Here is a 19,207-nt window from a genome sequence, read left to right as displayed (position 1 = left end):
TCAAACTGATACCATGGTAAATTTTATTTCACGTATGAGTTTTATCTCATTCTATTTTTACCTCTTTTCTCACAGAATCTGTCAAAATTCTAGATCTATCAACTACACTTTCTCTCACTGGACGACATGCTGCACTGTTTACTGTCTATGCGCATGCGTCTGAAGACTGAAAGGAGGAGACTCGATATTTTTTGTATAGGCCATCAAAAAGTATTAATTTTTACGTTAAAACGATAATTTTTAACTTTAGATAAGTGTTATTTTCGCAAAGTTCATACTTTCAACAATGCAACAAAAATTGAGAAAGCGCTAGGAAAATTGTCATTTCATGATTTTTGCGCAAAATGAGCTGTAGTGTCTCTTTAATTAACTATTTTCCCGCCCAAATCATGGTGAGCGATTGGTTCACATGACTTGGACTGGTGGACAGGTTTTACTAGTTTTCTTAGGGAGTAGACACTTTGTCCCGTGCCACTTGATAGAAAAGTAGTAGTGGTCTAACAGGAGTTTGGTGGACTTAATGTATTCAGCATTAGGGTGTGTTTGACTTTCATTTATATTGCGCTGTCTTCCTTTGGAGGTTCATTTAGTAATTCTATCCAGGTTGCTTATAGCTAACAATTTGCATGTTCAATTTAGATTAGCACAGTACACACATGTAATAGATGTAAAACATCAAAACGACCCCAAGTCCATAATTTCGGTAAGTTAAATACTTTTATTATAATTAGTGTAAATATGAAGTGTAAATAGTTTTAACGTTATAGCTTAATTCTAATTGTTAGAAAGGTTCAGCAGAGGTCACTTTATGAATTCAATTTATGTTTCAGATATTTTATATTAAGAGAATACGTATAGATACGTGTTATGAAGATCATAATTATATCATTATATTGACTCCAATCTAAACATTTGCTGTATCATGTATATTTCTAAGGTCGTGATTAATTAATGTTTTGCAGGGTCATTACTTTCCAAAATTTTGTCACGGCTGCAAGTCGAACCCGACAATGATTTACTTGCTCAATACGGATTTTTCTCGCATGATACGGCTTTTTTTTTTTTTTTTTTTTTTTTGCGGCGTCATGTGACCAAGATCTGACCAATTAGATTTCAACCATTTTGACTGAGGCGTGATAAACATGCATAAGACGGTCATCGACCTGTACACGGTGCAAATTGCTTCTTTGTAAGCGTGAATTCATTATAAAAGTATTCACTTTAAAGGGATTTTACCATGTGTTCATGTAATTCATGGAAGGAAATATTTTTAATGATTTTAAAAAGATATTAATTCAGATCATTACACAGAAATCAATAGAAAGGTTTTGAAATGGGTAGACCATTTCAAAACCTTTCTATTGATTTCTGTGTAATGATCTGAATTAATATCTTTTTAAAATCATTAAAAAAATTCTTTCCATGAGTGACATGTATTGCCCTTTGTTGTTTTCGTTAAATCTATCATTTACACACATATCATACTTTGTTTTCGAAAAATATCCGTAAATTTTATAAAATATTCTAAATACAGATAAATTCTTCATTTAAAAAGCAAATCGACAGCATCTTTTGAAATTGTAAAAAACATTCTTAATACTGAAGTAAAGCAGTACTGACAGTATGCCACTTGATACTGATGTTGAGCAACTGTCTCTCTGTTCAGATTTACGGAATTCATTTTACATGATCATTATTTAGATTGTCTCGTTACAATTCTTCCTCAGACAATGTTAATATTTCACACCCGTCAGTGGTTACTAAAACAGTGTGCTCGAACTGCACGGACCGACTTCCGTCCTCTGTTACCGCCGTCCATCCATCGTCCTCCAAAATATTTACCATGTCGGTTCCCTCTGACAGAATGGGCTCTGGAAAAAAGTATACGGTAGCATTCATTGCATTTGAAATTATCCAAGACAACAAAATTACATTTACGAAGTACTGATTCAATTGCAGGGTGAAAGGAACAGCTAAAATCATGTTCTTCAGTATATGAGGGCATATAATCTACTTAATTATGAACTTTGCTCTGGGCAGTCTAAGCAAGCAAAATAAGTGTAACCCATTACCTATTGTAAATGTCATTCCCTCCTTCATCGTCACGTGCTGGGATTCGTACTCCGTTAAAGCTAATAATAGAAATTAATTATGACGTGATGGGATTGATACTCCGTTAAAGCTAATAATAGAAATTAATTATGACGTGATGGGATTGGTACTGCGTTAAAGTTAATAATAGAAATCAATTATGACGTGATGGGATTGGTACTCCTTTAAAGCTAATAATAGAAATCAATTCATCATAACAGAGAAGTTTATGAAGCAATACATGTATATTACATAATAAAGAACTAAATGAAATGAAAGTAAGCATATCCCGTGCAGTGTAATCCACAGACATATTTCTTATAGAATAAATGAAGAGCTTACGGATATGCATGATTTCTGGAGGTGCGTGGAAGTCTGACCCAATTCCGTGTCCACAGAACGCTGGGAGGACGGAAAACCCGCGAGATTCTGCTAAATTTCTGTAACAAAGGAGGTGTACATGTATTAATACAACACAGTTTTTCTGTGACAGCATATTGCCAGAATCTTGTCTTAATTGTGAGTAATGTGAATGATAGATAGCTCTAATTTCGAAAAAAGATGTCAAATGAAATGATTTGAAAACCAGACCCACAATATAGACTGATCAAATAGAAATCATCTAATCATTCCACTGGGTTTTAACTTCTCTGTGTAGACCCCAACAGACACTTTCAGGCTGGGGAACGGAAGAAGGAACGTTTATCAGCTCTTTGTTGCGAATCATAAACCGTTTGATAACGACTTTACAACGAAGTGTCCATATCTACACTTACAAGTAGTTATACTCGGTCACTAACAGATCACCGATGTGTACTAACAGAAATAAAGAAGTTGTATATGTACTCACATGAATAAAGCAGTTGTATATGTACTCACATGAATAAAGCAGTTGTATATGTACTAACACGAATAAAGCAGTTGTATATGTACTAACAAAAACAAAGCAGTTGTATATGTACTAACATGAACAAAGCAGTTGTAAACATGTATATACTAACATGAATAAAGCAGTTGTATATGTACTAACTCACACAACATAGAGATGTCTCAACGTTAAACTCGCACAATATAGAGATGCCTCAACTCTAAACTCACACAACATAGAGATACCTCAACTCCAAACTCGCACAACATAGAGATGCCTCAACTCAAAACTCACACAATACAGAGATGCCTTAACTCCAAACTCACACAATATAGAGATACCTCAATGCTAAACTCAAACAATATAGAGATGCCTCAACTCAGAACTCAAACAACACAGAGATGTTTGAACTCCAAATTCACACAATATAGAGATGCCTCAACTCCAAACTCACAAAACATAGAGATGCCTCAACTCCAAACTCACATAACATAGATATACCTCAACTCCAAACTCAAACAACCTAGAGATGCCTCAACTCTAAACTCACACAACATAGAGATGCCTCAACTCCAAACTCACACAACATAGATATGCCTCAACTCAAAACTCACATAACATAGATATACCTCAACTCCAAACTCAAACAACATAGAGATGCCTCAACTCTAAACTCACACAACATAGAGATGCCTCAACTCCAAACTCACACAACATAGAGATGCCTCAACTCAAAACTCACATAACATAGATATACCTCAACTCCAAACTCACACAACCTAGAGATGTCTCAACTCCAAACTCACACAACATAGAGATGCCTCAACTCCAAACTCAAACGACATAGAGATGTCTCAACTCCAAACTCACACAACACAGAGATGTTTCAACTCAAAACTCAAATGACATAGAGATACCTCAACTCCAAACTCACACAACACAGAGATGTTTCAACTCCAAACTCAAACAATATAGAGATGTATCAACTTTAAACTCACACAATATAAAGATGCCTCAACTTTAAACTCGCACAACATAGAAATACCTCAACTCCAAACTCACACAATATTGAGATGTCTCAACTTTAAACTTACAAAACATAGAGATGTTTCAACTCCAAACTCAAACAACATAAAGATGCCTCAACTCCAAACTCACACAACATAGAGATGTTTCAACTCCAAACTCACAAAACCTAGAGATGTCTCAATTCCAAACTCATACAATATAGAGGTATCTCAACTCCAAACTCACACAATATTGAGGTGCCTCAACTCCAAACTCACACAACATAGAGATACCTCAACTCAAAATTCACATAACAGAGAGATACCTCAACTCAAAACTCACATAACATAGAGATACCTCAACTCCAAACTCACACAACATAGAGATACCTCAACTCCAAACTCACACAATATGGAGATGTCTCAACTTTAAACTCACAAAACATAGAGATATGCCTCAACTACAAACTTGCTGTGCTGGAGAATCCATATAAAAAGTATGAAAACCCTATGTTAAATAGTTCATGGAACTTTGAATATGTTTTCTTTATTGTAGGTCAAACTCCAAGGTCAAAGTCACAGAGTTACAAAGACCTAAAGAAAAGACTTGACACAAGGAATACATATTTAAAATATGATCGCCCTATTACTCACCATTCAAAAGTTGTGAACAAGGTTAAAGTTTCAGACAGATAAACATGACAAAACAATATGCCCCCAACACAGTAATGGGGCTATAAAACAAGAGACCTACAGGCCTTATCAGTCACCTGAGTATTAGTTAAAAGTATCACTAGTCCACTAGTGATAGGGCATCAGTCACAAGAGTATTAGTTAAAAGTATCAGTAGTCCAAAGCGCTATGAAATCTAAACAAAATTCCTGTTCTGAATATCTAGCTAAATTCTAATACATGTATTCAACAAAAGCATAAAACAAGATATGGTGTTCAGACTTAAATACATTGTATCCCCAAAATTTTTATCTTGGCAGCACTCTTAATAGTGATGGAGAAGTGATGAAGGAAGTGAATATTATTAGAATAGGAAAAGCAACATCAGCCTTTAATAAACTGTCCAACATCTGGAAGTCGATAAAAATATTCTACAAGACAAAGATAAGATTACATAAAAGCAACATAAGATCAGTTTTGCTATACGGCACAGAAACATGGAGAACAAACAGGGAAATTGAAAGGAAACTGAGAGGAGTAGAAGGCGGGCTACTAAGGAAGATTATGAACATCAAATGGACAGACAGAGTATCGAACATCGAACTCGCAGAAAGAACAGGAATCAACAACATCAATGATGAAATTAAGAAGAGAAGGTGAAGATTTACAGGACATATAATAAGAATGGATAACACCAGGCATGTAAAAAGAGCACTGAGGTGGACACCGGCTGGCAAGAGGAAACCAGGAAGGCCAAAGGGTACATGGAGGAGGACACTTGAAAGGGAGATGAAAGAGTTGGGATACAGTTGGGGTGAATTAGAAAGAAAGGCAAAGGACAGAGCTGGTTGTCGGACCCTGTTGGAAGCCTTATGTGTTACCTAACAAGAAGAGGATAATCAAAATCAATCATCCCCAAAATTGCCTATACTAATGAAAGGCTTTACATAATATGTGTAAGATTAAAACACAATATGACTAATTTGAACCCATCCTATGGTCAAAACCCTTAGGTTGTGAAAATCACAATTTTAGTACATGTATATCCTTTTCTGCATATCCATAATATGCATTTAGTTTTTATACCGTATCAGCTAACTTGAGGAAGTCTTTCAAATGATAAAGACAATAATCACTCTAATAGTTTTGGCCCCTGGAACCAAATCCTTACACCTAGGATCACGAAATTTACAATTTTGATACAGGACTATCTACTCCTTCTAAATATATAATTAGTTTCAATTTAGTACCAAGAGAATTAAAGAAGATATTATTTATCACACGTTTTACAAATATACAGTACATATACCAAGTTTTGCACCATCCTGGAGTCAGAACCTCTACCCAAGGGATCATGAAATTCATAATTTTGGTTGAGGATTTCCTGCTCTACATCACTATGCATTTAGATTTTCTTAAAGACATGCAATTGTAGAGAAGAAGATTTTTTAAAATTTGGTCAATATTTGGTAGTTTTTGTCCTACTCCTAATGCCCTAGAGGTGCAGAAGTCCTAAAATCTACACAACTTGGAAACATTTGCAATTTGATATGATTTAATGTGGCACTGTTAGTTGAAAATAATTTGATTAAATTAATATTCTGTATCTTCCCATTTAAAACTTTATTCTTCTTTTGTGGTTTCAAGGGGCCACAATTTAAACAAATTTGAATCTGTACTAACATTATTAATCATGGTACTGTTGTTCTTGAAAAGAAGATTATAAATATTTGAACAAATTTGAATCTATACCATGTCAAGAAGCTTTCACGTAAATTTCAACTTTTCTGGCCCAGGGCCGGGATTCATAAAAATATTTTTTTTGAGAAGAATGCAGTATGTCTGCATATAAATCTTTAATCCCCTATTGTGGTCCCACCCTACCACTGGGGACTATGATTGAAACAAACTTGAATCTATTCTGCTAGGAAGCTTTCATCTATATAACTTTTCTCTCTCAGTGATTCTTGAGAATATTTCCTAATCCTAGTTTTGCATTTTATCTATTAGCTCCCCTTTGAAGGGGACAAGGCCCTTCATTTCAAAAACGTAAATCCCCCTTCCCAAGGATGACTTATGCCAAGTTTGACTGAAATTGGCCTAGTGTTTCTGGAGAAAAAGATGTTTACAGGCATATGGATGGACAAACAACAGACATGCTCTTTTGAGCTTTCAGCTCAGTTATGCTAAAAAGCCACAAGGCCATTGGGTCACATGTCAGAGCAGCTTTGGTTTTATAAAAAAGAATCAATATCAAATTCAATTATTCTGGACCTGAATCTTGATCAAAAGCCATGATTTAAACATATTGAATCCGAAATATATCCCATTTAAACCCTTTCTTATGATCACAATAACTTTATGCAGATAGATGTTAATGTATTCAATATGCACATAAAAGTGTTATGATTAACTGTAAGAAAACTTTCAGATTCTTCAACACAACCCTGAGGAAATCTTCCAGCTGGATGGGAATACCTTAATCATGTTTACCTGATGGCGGTTCCAATGGCTATTATTTTTTGTCCTGGTCTGCACTGAGATATGCCAGCATTCAGACATTGTTCTGTTACTTCTACCAACTCTCTGGCATCCTCATCCACTGAGCCAATCATGTAGGTCTTAGAGACATCACCGTGCATGCCATCCTTAAAGATCTGCATTACAAGAATTACAAGTTACAAACATGCAGTACTTATTTTAGGGGGGGTTAAAATTATATAGTTGTATGTTTTCATAATCAAACATGATGTGTTTCTGAAACACAAAATCAATGACCAGGCCAGGGTGGGGGTATACCTGTTTGTTTAAAACAAACATGAATATACACTGCTTGGAGATGTTTGCAAATCAAATATGTTCATAGATAAATCTGCCAAATCAAAATCAAAATGCTTCCTTGAATTTTCAAAAAATAATTATCAGCTCACCTGACAGCCAAGAAATTCAAAACTGCAAAAGTAATCAAAACTCTGTAAGTATTGCATAGCAATACATGTCCCTCATCAGTCATACGTAATAATCTGTGTGAATCTTAATTTATTTTCTGTGTGAATTTTAATATTCTATGTGAATTTTAATATTCTGTATGAATTTTAGTATTTTGTGTGAATTTTAATACTCTGTGTGAATTTTAATATTCGGTGTGAATTTTGATATTCTGTGTGAATATTCGTACATAAAGAATAACCAGGTCCCATGAAATAAAAGCCATATATGACACATTCATTTTCCAGATTCACAAGTAGTAAAAACTGAGTATTTGCATTTATTTTCAAGTCCAAGGATATAGTCCTTGATGATACTCAAAAAAACTTTCATGGACCAGAACAAAATTTCAACTTGTTCTGTAACTTGTTGTGTTAATAATAAAGCAAAGTACCAAATATCAAATCAAGCATGACAAAAACAAAGCGCCAGAATGACAGACGGACAGATTAGCCGAGGTGTGTCATGGTTGCTACTCTCACCGTGACATCAACATTGACGATGTCCCCATCCTCAAGAGGTCGGAGGTCAGGTATACCATGACAAGCTACATTGTTGACTGATGTACAAATTGATTTGGGGAAGTTGTGGTACATTAGAGGGGATGGATACGCCTCATTGTCTACACACATCTGATGAACAAACTCGTCAATTTCATCTGTTGTCATTCCAACCTGTTAAAATACCAGTATTATCTATACATGATTTTCAGTTTAAATCTATCACTTTACATCTTGAAAAGGCATTCAAGGCTTGCTGAATGTCATAAAGAAGAAAAAGAATTTAACATCCAAAATTTAAATCTTTTGATTTACTTTCTCATTTTCTTATAATGTCTCCACTCTTCCAGACATTGTTTTTGTACTTTCTATCAGTCTATCTTGGTATTTATACTTTCTTTTCTAAATTTTCTTATGATTTATCAATTTAATCAAACTAAATCAATAAATGGCCATGATCATACAGTTACCATTCACATCCTATGTCTAAGTACATGTACTAGATGTCAAATTGTGTTTACATACAATAAATGTCTAGGTACATGTACTAGATGTTAATTTGTGTTTACATACAACAGATGGTAATACTGAGACATTTAGGTACTTAATTTGAAATTATGCATGTACTGCAAAATTGAAATTATCCATTTCCTTATAGTCAAATGTTTGCTGGTTCAATTTCTAAAGGGACTAAAAAGATTAAAGATGATGTTTTGTTGAAATCACATTCATAATTTGAATTTGTAGGTTCATCATCCCAAAAAATACACTTCCTACACTAGCATGTTCTTTTACAATATTGAACAAACTGATTTTGATTTCCACTTGCCTTTAACTGTCTTCCTGCACAATCTAGAATTTTTCTTGCCAGTCGACATGTATTTCTCATCACAGCAATTTGTTCCTTGGTTTTGATTTCAATTTCTAAGGGCCTCGGGCTCACCACTCCATTGACTGCATATGGTGGTTTTTGTATAAATTCTGGTACTAATCTTGAATGTGTCGTCTTATGGGGCAGGACAAAACTGTAAACGTTAAGAAATAAAAATATGCATCATGCCTTGCAATGGACCATGTCGCAGAACTGATCTAGATACAAATACAAATATTTATTGGCACAAACACAATTACAATAATTGGCAAAGGCCCATTGAACATCAATACATAATGTTTACATAATTTTTATGTAGTCGAAAGTATTTCTGTATTCAAAACAGTCTATAATAAATTTCACAGTAATTTTTAAGACTTTAATATGTATATCACTGTTAAAATATATTTGTAGCATGTATCTTTCATTGCACAGAGTAATATTTTTCTGTGTTGTATCATAAATGTTTCTAAGGTAGGTGTTTCTTAGCTTAGATTTACATTGAAAAAGAAAATGAATTTTATCCTTGATCACACCAGTATTGCAAGCATTACAGCATCTTTCATTCCTTGATGTGGAATTATATCTACCACTTTCTATTGCAAGTTTATGTGCACTTAATCTAATTCTACTAAGAGAGGATCTCTCATATCTTTTTCTGAGTAAATCAACATATGGACTTCTTTTTCTTGTATATAATTTTTTTTTATAAAATTCAAGTTTTTTTTAAACCAAAGATTTTTTATGATTGCTCCTGGGTGCACTGTCAATGATTCTTTGTTTTATGTTTGATGAAAGGTTGATACTTGAGAATGAAATTTTGGACCAAAGTGGTAGTCTATCAAGTTCTGCTAGACAACCAGCATTGGATGTTTTAAGTATACATGTATTAATGCAGTCATTGACGTATTGGTGGCCAAGTGTATTAGAATACCTTACTGCCATGGATATCACTGAAACTTTTCAAAACTTGCATTTCTCATGAAAAAAGGCACACATACCTGAACTTGCTTGTTAATGACACTTACCTATAGGAACCCCCCCCCCCTTTGTTTGCTCGTTTTTTCTTTTATTAGTTTTTTGTGTATTCACGATCAATTAAGAGGACTTACCATTATCTTTTATTATTCGTTGTACCACCGATGGATTGTGTGAGTGAAAATAAATGAACTTGAACTTAATCTGTTAATGACACTTACCTGAACTTGCCCCGTTTTGTTTGCTTGTTAATGACAGCAAATCTGGAGTGTATATTTGAAAACACAGAACGTGCTTTTGCTGCATGGTAAATGCAATACGTGAAATTTCCTTTCATTTTAAACATTTGTTTCTTCGCAGTCCTGTTACATTGTGCAGATAGGAATACCTGGAGAATAGAACACAGGTATATTTTAACTGTTTTTCACTTTGACTGTAAAAAGAAACTGCTATGACGAAAATACATTTTATTGTCGATATATACAGGTACATTGACCAGTCTATTGACTGTTAGCAAGTCATTACGACTCAAACATTGTTAGGTGCACATGGTCTTACTTGCCTTTGTACCTTACGAGGACAAACTGAAAGTACAAAAATTGAAGCCGCTTAAGAAGTCAAATATATCTATTTTTAAAATCTTCACTTTGAAAATGAAAATAATTTTCCTGTATCAAAATCTTTATCATGAAACAAGAATCTATCTGTTAAGACATTCGATGACTATGACTTTATGTATAAGATTGGGATATACTTTGATGATTTAAGCGGCACAAACAAATAAAAGTGGAAGCTAGCACAAACACGCGACGGTAAGACCGGTAGGCAGTCCACTGTGTTTTGTAAGTGAATTTTGTTCAGGATGGTGTATTCATTTAAACGTGTGATGTGACTTGTGAAATTAACTTTATCAATTAGCAGATAAACTTGCACTACATGTTGCAGATAGGTCTGTGGGAAAGTTTCTTAAATTCACCAATCAAAATTGACCACATCAGTCATCAGACAAAACTCAACTTTACGATACTTACTAAATCTAATAAATAAACCTGAATACATGACAGAAATATTGGATAAAATATATATTACATGTATTATTTTTTTCTATTTAATTCTTCTGAACTATCTAACAGATTTGTATTTGGGGGGGGGGGGGTAAACTTATAAAGAAATTATATATCAATTAGATACATGTATTAAACTACATTTAAAGCAGTCCATCATAAAAACTAATAGCTGCTGTTAAATGTCTTAGTTTACAAATAAATTTTGATAACAACGGGTTAATTTTTGCAGAGGTCAGTATATCAACAGCTACTGTAACTAGTCATTTTACATTACACCCATTCTCAGAGATAAGGTGCAATTAATGCTATGCCCTTGATCTCTCCCTGTCAATTTTAAAAATGACCAAATGGATTAACCTTTTCAGAATAAAGTTATAAGAGCTCTCATTTTTTGTGTCGAAAGTTTTTGTTGCAGTGATTTACTATTTCATTGACCGAAAAAAAAAAAAAGATTTATAAACTTTTGTGGTTGATATTGTGTTAGTAAACCTATCCAGAGGCTTTGAATGAAGTAAAATATATATTATTGTCTTCTCGTATTGATTTCTATATAATGTTATATCCAATAGAACCAAAATCTTTATTTTGATAAATTTAATTTCATCGATGACTATAGTTAAAGTTACATACAAAACTATAATTGTATTAGCACATTTTTATAATAAAAAAAATTTTCTGATTGAGAACTATTATAACTTTAAAAGGGTTTTAAAAATAACATTTTAGAAATCACTTTACAAAAACATTTTAGAAATAACTTTTAAGAACTTGGATTAGGAAACAAAAAAGTAGAAATTATTAACAGAAGCAAAAATGCTATTATTAATAAATGAAATAGTAAAACAAAAATGTAAAGTCAGAGGGAAAAAAATGAAATGGCATTATTGCTGAAACAAAAATTTAAAATCAGAATCAAATGTGTGAAAAAAATTATATAAATGAATATTTTAAAAATTGTTAAAAAAAACAACACTTGAACAGAATCAAAAATATAGAATGAAGATAGAAATAGAAACGAAAGTCTTTTAATGAAAGTGTAAAAACAGAAAACAGAAACAAAAATGTTAAGATTGTTGAATTGAAATTGAAATAATAATAGATAAAATTTATATAGCACCTTATTTAAAACAAATTGCTCTAAGGCGCTTTGCAAGGATAGCGGTGAGGAAAGCAACAATAATAAAAACAATGAAATGAAATTAAATGACAGTATCAGTCTCAGTATGACAAAATCTTACATCTATAAAATTAGCAAAATAAAACAATATTATTCAGATCGATAGTTTTTGTTGTTGTTTTTTTGTTTGTTTTTTTTTTTTTTTTTTTGTAGAACACAATGCTAAGTATCTAAAAAAAAAAAAAGTACTCTAAAATGTTAAGTCAAAAGCTAAAACACTATTGGCATAAATGTTCTAGGGAAAAAGTAATAAATACACATAAAAACAGAATCACAGATCACACATTAAAAGCAAGACGAAATAGGTGGGTCTTTAAATTTCTTTTAAAATAGTCAAGTTTCTTTACATTTCTAAGTCCACATGGCAGAATGTTCCAGGGTGTCGCTGCTGCCATGTCAAACCTCCTCTCTCCATAAGTCTTTGTCTTGGTTACAGAGACTGTAATACAATGTAGAAATGAAAACCACAAATATTACATGTTTTAAAAAAGTATAGAATGAAAATAAAAACAGAAATATTAAAATAAGATTGTAAAAACAAAAATATTGAATTGAAATTAAGAACAGAACCAAAAATGTTATGTAAAACAGAAGTGCTAAAATTGAAGTGGCACTGATATACCTCCATAGATCTGTACTTATTGAAACTGGTTTTACAGAAAATCAAATGGACCTGCATCTCCTTTTTATATCCCTTATATCCTTCCTGACAGTGGAATCAAAAAGAGACGATGAGCTGTACTGTGCAGGTACATGTCATTATTTTTACTATCTGATAAACAGTTGTAACAAATTAAAGTAATTCCACCCTCCTGTGATGTCATCATATTTTGCAAAATCAATGATTTATTTAGATTTATGCATGATAGGAGCATACCTTTTGTTGGAGTCTTTTTCAATAGTTATTGTAAAAAATCTTGTTAAAAATAAAATATTTTAAAAATCTAAGTTATAGATTAAGAATCTACAGTATTTCCACGGTCAACTCTATCAATGATAAGTTTCAAAATATTGAATCCAAGGGCAATAACTCTGTTTTTATTGATTTCTCTATCAAGTCTATTATGCAATAGATTTCCTTTATTTTAACAGACATTTTGTATATTTTTGTGAGGGAACGGTTTTATGAAATTGTTATGAATGCTATTATATCGTCATAACCAGTTTTTATCAAATTTTGATAACGCTGTTTAAGGAAAATTGTAATTTTCTGACGGTGATATATGATTCTGTTTAGGTATGTCTTGCATCTTAAAAAGTGTGATGACCTATATATTTTATCTGATAATTTGTTAGTTTGAACTCAATCTAATTAAAATTAGATGTTAGATCCGCTCACATACTCGCTACACTAAGTGTAGCGAGTATGTGAGCGGATCTAACATCTAATTTTAATTAGATTGGTACATGTATTGGTACTTACAGTGTGTAGAGCACTGGTAGATGAGGTCAACTACAGTATTTCCACGGTCAACTCGAAACAGAAAGTTCAAGTGGGCAGCTTTAGAGTGGACTCGAAAGGAAACCAGAAAGTAGTGGAGGTAAAACGTCAATGTATTGTCCCACCAGATTTTATAGTTGAGAAATGATGCAGTGATGAAACCTTGTGTTTAATTTGCTATTTGTATTTTTCATCATATACATGATATACATGTAGGTACCATTAGCGAGATCGGAAGTGCATTTGACAGAAGTTTTTGAAACAATCTGTGAAAAATTCAGATCATATGGAAATACCAAAAATGCACTGGGAAAGAAAGGTATCGTGAGAATGGTGTCCAGGGACGGCAAACCTTTGGTGCTGAAAGATATTCATATAACGATGGAGGGCATGAAACTCCTAACACACACAGTAAGGGAATCAGTGGTATCTCTAGTCTTTGTTACGGAAGTGTGCATGGTTTCCCTCTAACACTGATTTGTATGTGATGAATTCATTCTCATTACTTAGTTGGTAGAAAATTAGTTTCTTGCAACAAAGACATAATGAATTAATGCTCTAGTATGTGAGCATGCAGTAGAAGTTCATCTTTGATGTATTGTACAGTGTATGTTTTTCTCACCTCACTACAGTTCACACTGCTCTTGATCCAATTTTAGTTAACCCACTTCAGGCCTAAATAACTGCTAAAGTAGGTTAACCTACATCTTCGGTAGCCAAGGGTTTTTGGTCCACTCTGCGCGGGAGTGTAGGGGACCGAAAACCCTTGGCTAACAATGATGGTTAACCTCATCCACTTTCAATGTGGGTTAAGTTTACCCAGAGTGAACATGTTGTGAGTTTATTCAGTATTACCTAACCAATCAGGATTAACTTTGTAGTGTGAACCGACTCGTAGAATAATTTCTGACCTCGTCGTCATTATTTCAGTGTGAAACAATAGCAGAGGAATATGAAGACCAGATAATTAGAGCCTTCCGACATGGTGAACTTGAGGAAGTGGAACGGAAAGTCTGTGGAGAGTTGGCAGGTACGTACATATGTACATGTAGAAGGGAATGCAACTTCAGTTCTACATCTTGTTTATTGTCATTGTTTTGCTGTGTGAAAGATTTCTGCTCGATTGATGATTTTATAACATTTTGTGCTGTTTACACAGCAAATAGTAACACATTTTCCAGATAAATATATATGATATGGAATATCGGAACTATAACAATTTGGAACTCTTCAGAAAAAGAAGTTACGAAAATGATGCGTTACTGGGGCAATTCTTTTACATACAAATTAGTAATGCTAAAGACAATTCATTTCTATTTTTATACGCCCGTCTTTAGACGGGACGTATTATGGTACAGCGATGTCTGTCCGTTTGGGGTTTTCTCTTTATAATTTCATTTCCCTTTCACATATCATGCTGAAACTTGCTGTGTACCTTCTTTGTGGGTCACTCTAGATCATACTGCAATTTTGATCCATTTCGACCTTTTTCCCAGGAGTTTTGCCGCTTTATTTGGAAATAATTATTATATGGAGGGTACATAATTTGTCCGCCCTACTCCTCCCACAGTTTTCAAGTGAAAGCCTTCTTATTTTGTGGAGTATTTGTATGGGTATTGAAGATGTGCATGTGGGATGGATTTTGATTTTCTACAATTTTTGAGAAAATTACAGGTTGTTGAACTTAGTCTATTTGGAAATTAATATTCTATGGAGGGTACATAATTTGTCAGCCCTACTCCTCCCCCAGTTTTCAAATGAGGACCTTCTTTTTTTGTGTAGTGTTTGTATAGGTACTGAAGATATGCATGTGGGATGGATTTTGATTTTCTACAATTTTTGAGAAAATTACAGGTTGTTGAACTTAGTCTATTTGGTAATATTCTATGGAGGGTACATAATATGTCCGCCCAACTCCACCCACAGTTTTCAAGTAAGGACCATCTCATTTTGTGGAGTGTTTGTATGGGTATTGAAGATGTGCATCTGGGGAAAGATTTTGATTTTCTTTCATTTTTGAAAAAATTACAGGTTGTTGAACTTGGTCCATTTTGAGGAAATCTCGATTTTTAAGCTAAGACCCTTTGTTCATATGAAAGTTTGTCACAGCCTCATGATGGCTGATACTATCTGAGGCAAAGTTATACAAATTATAGCTCAAGAAAAACACCCTATGTAAGCATTTCACGGGCGTATTATGTACCATTTGCGGTACTCTTGTTTCAGAATGTCGCTAGCGAATACCCTAGTACCAAAAACATACTTTAAATTTTTGATTTGGTACTGGAGACGAAACAAACAATTCACAAAACCATTTTATATTTCCTCTACCGTATGTAGGTATTTACTTAGCGAGATTTTTTTGAACAACCGACTGCTATGAAATGATACAAATCTTTGATGTATAAAAAATAATCACAATTTATGCATAAATCTCTGGACACGTACAATAGTGAAAAAGCAAGTATGAATCGATGAATTGTGACACACCCCCCCCCTTTTTTTTTTTAAGGCAGAACTACTTTTCTTGGTACATGTAACAAAGAATTCTCATACAGATATGACAGCAACTTTTTTCTCCATTTGCTCCCCACCTCACAACTTTGAAAAACTTGCTCCCCACCTCACAACTTTGAAAAATGATGCAAAGTGCCTAGACTCACTATATCTGATAGTATCATGTACATGTACTTGTTTCATGAAAAGTAGCCCAAGTTAATGCAGAAAATGTGATCTCGTTGGACATACTAAATATTCAATCCTCGCCAGAATCGGAGTCGAAATAATGGTTCCGGTATTCTGTATTACTGCAGTAAGTTGATCCAAGAGTCAGATCACGTTAAATTCACAGGCGTGGATCACCCGATCAAACTCATTTGATCTGATGATCCGCGCCTGTCAACAAGACATGATTCAACTCTTCGGATCAAGTTACTGTAGTAATGATAAATTTATCATATACCCCCTTTAATATGTAGTTTTACAACATTTTTATAAGATACTGAATGTTTTCCAAACATACAGTGAAATTATTTTTGTCTACGCAATTTTGTTTGTGATGTGGTCAATCATTTTCCATAAAGAAACGTGACTGTTAATTCATTATGACATCATTAATCTCAGAGAAACATGTCTTGGAATCAGATTATGCAACTACAGTGTGGTGATCCAGAAAGTCGAACCACACCGTGAATTTAACAGTATCAAATCACGGATTATAAATGGGTATATAATAAACACTTATATTCAAAGTGATCTTCGGATACCCACGGCTGATCTTGTTTTCTATTCATCAGTAGATGTGATCAGCCGTGGATATCCGACAATGATTCGTAGTCTGAATTTATATGAACGTGTGTCTAATGTTTCACAACTCCTCACAGAATACTGCTCGGAGGAAGATCTGAACACTCCCATGCCAGAGCCGGGGCCAGTGCAGGAATCACAGGAAGTGAAAGATAAAGAAAAGGAAGAGGAGGGGGGAGAGGATGAAACAGATGATGGGATTGAGGAGGAAAATGATAAAGAGGAAGACACGGGCTCGAAGGAGGAGTTATAAAAAATATTATACTTAGAAAAGTTGTCTTTCTTCATGAGATGCAATAAGTATCATTTTAACAGTGTTCACTAGGAGGAGGGGGGGGGGGGGGGGGGGGGGGAGAGAAAAGAGTGTGAGCTGAACTTGGAAGTGTTCCAGACACATAAAAAGATATGAAGAGAATGTTCAGTAGCTACAAATTTGAGGAATATAAAAGAAATTTTTTATATATATATATATATATATATATATATATATATATATCTGTTCAAATGGACCAGAAGAAAACTGAAGGCTGAAAAGTTATAAACTTTTAAAATTCAAAAGTTTATATGAAAGGAATATAACAATGTCAATATACAGTATTTTATTTTTGAAAATATCAAGTACTAGGTGTGACCTTACATGTGAGATACAGTAGAAATTTGGTTACATTGACAAAGTCAGAAGAAAAGGATGTGTAAGATCGGGTATATAGTGGAGTGAGTTACAAGGTAACCCATTATATGATGTCAAATTATATATATTATATTTTTACATATGCTGGTCATATTAAAAATGAATGTTCATTGTCATTTATTAACAGTTTTTTCCCTTGGAAGATGAGTTGAAGTAAAGAAATATTCAGTTTTGTCAAAAGGGGAAAGGTGCCTTTTACTGATAATAAAATGAACCTTGATTGATTCCTGAATATGTTGGCAAATTATTCTTTCATTGATAAGCATTTTGCTACACATATTACAATAAATTTGATTGTAGCTACTAGTCATCCAAAGTAAACTTAGTGTATTTTTTCTGAGAATTTGGATAATTCAAAGCGAATTAGTTTATTTGTTCTTTACTGTGTGACATCTATTTTATTCAACACACTAAACATCTGCTTTTCACTGTTTTCTTGAGGTTGAAGTATTAATGTCAGGAAGAAACGATGCTGCTGATTCTCAGTACAAATACCCCGCCCACATCAAGGTCATACTCGTAAAAAGTTTCTAGATACTTTTTTGTAAAATTATTTTCTATGAGATTTACCATTTTAGAAATTAAAATTTTGTGTCCTATTGAAAAAATGAGATGCAAATACTTAAAGCATATGACACATTCATGTCCGTTTTATTGTGTAAGGTTATTCTAAAGATGGCAAGCTTTGTAACAAAAAATTTCTATGATACTTGTTGTTAATAGAATGGAATGATTGTACAATTAGGGTGTAATTGATTAATGTGAGGGATGAAATGATTGTATAATTAGGGTGTAATTGATTAATGTGACGGGAGTGGGTTTCTCCACCAGGTGGCCGAGTTTATAGAATGTTTGACTATAGTGTGATCAAGAGACACTGGTTTTGGATGCATGTGTAACCCACCTGGTATTTCTTATTACATTTTTTTCTCATGAATCAGTCCTATTCAAATAAACGGAACAGAGAGAAGAACGGGAGGGATTTGGCAGCCTGCCAGGATCGATTAGTAAAGGGCCGGATTTAGCACACTATGTTATAAAACTTACAAGATTTTAAGGGGCCTAGGTCTGAACCTTGATATGGTCTGTCTTGTGTTCCTCTCTTCTGTTCCGTACATTGTATGTACACATTATTACATGTTTTACATTATATCTATATTTATCTATATACTTAACTTCAGGAGTGGTAAAATGGGTTGCTAGATTCTTTGCAAGAATTAATGTATAAATGATTGTGTTTTACTAGTATATGTTATTTATATCTCAATGCTATTATTTTCTGAAGTAAATTATAACTCATAAAGCATAGCTTTAGCTCATTAAAAATGTCTGATGTTTTTATGTTTTGCTTAATCATCAATTCATATGTTTTATGTCCCCTTTCAAAAGGAGGGAGAATATTGTTTAACACCTGTCAGTTGGTATGTCAATCTGAAGACCCAAGTCTTAATGACTCAATATCTAAATCATTTACTTGACAGTTACCAAACTTCGTACAGTGGTTGCCCCTAGAGAGCACATCAAGGTCAAACAAGACACAATAAAATACT

General features: G+C 33.6%; 2 protein-coding genes across 3 annotated transcripts; one reads left to right on the top strand and one right to left on the bottom strand.

The window, feature by feature from the left end:
• Window positions 1–1,529: 1,529 nt before the first annotated feature.
• Window positions 1,530–10,605, bottom strand: LOC125650058 (methionine aminopeptidase 1D, mitochondrial-like). Of its 2 annotated transcripts, none has more exons than XM_048878000.2 (8): window positions 10,538–10,605; window positions 10,197–10,363; window positions 8,956–9,151; window positions 8,109–8,300; window positions 7,132–7,295; window positions 2,434–2,531; window positions 2,073–2,132; window positions 1,530–1,871 (listed from the first exon to the last, which is right to left on the bottom strand). In XM_048878000.2, the coding sequence occupies exons 2-8, from the start codon at window positions 10,319–10,321 to the stop codon at window positions 1,711–1,713; spliced, it is 996 nt and encodes a 331-aa protein (XP_048733957.1). In that variant the 5' UTR covers window positions 10,322–10,363; window positions 10,538–10,605; the 3' UTR covers window positions 1,530–1,710. The 2 variants fall into 2 exon arrangements, with proteins under 2 accessions (XP_048733957.1, XP_056021531.1); XM_056165556.1 differs by having other exon boundaries at window positions 10,534–10,581.
• Window positions 10,606–10,648: 43 nt separating this feature from the next.
• Window positions 10,649–18,994, top strand: LOC125650060 (protein canopy homolog 2-like). Its single transcript, XM_048878002.2, has 6 exons — window positions 10,649–10,817; window positions 12,879–12,968; window positions 13,645–13,760; window positions 13,877–14,071; window positions 14,591–14,690; window positions 17,044–18,994. The coding sequence occupies exons 2-6, from the start codon at window positions 12,887–12,889 to the stop codon at window positions 17,217–17,219; spliced, it is 669 nt and encodes a 222-aa protein (XP_048733959.2). The 5' UTR covers window positions 10,649–10,817; window positions 12,879–12,886; the 3' UTR covers window positions 17,220–18,994.
• Window positions 18,995–19,207: the final 213 nt, after the last annotated feature.

This window comes from Ostrea edulis, chromosome 5, assembly GCF_947568905.1.
Source record: "Ostrea edulis chromosome 5, xbOstEdul1.1, whole genome shotgun sequence".
NCBI classification, from domain to species: Eukaryota; Metazoa; Mollusca; class Bivalvia; order Ostreida; family Ostreidae; genus Ostrea; species Ostrea edulis.
Note: the sequence above shows the minus strand (reverse complement) of the source record. Positions and strands in the feature narration are given on the sequence as shown.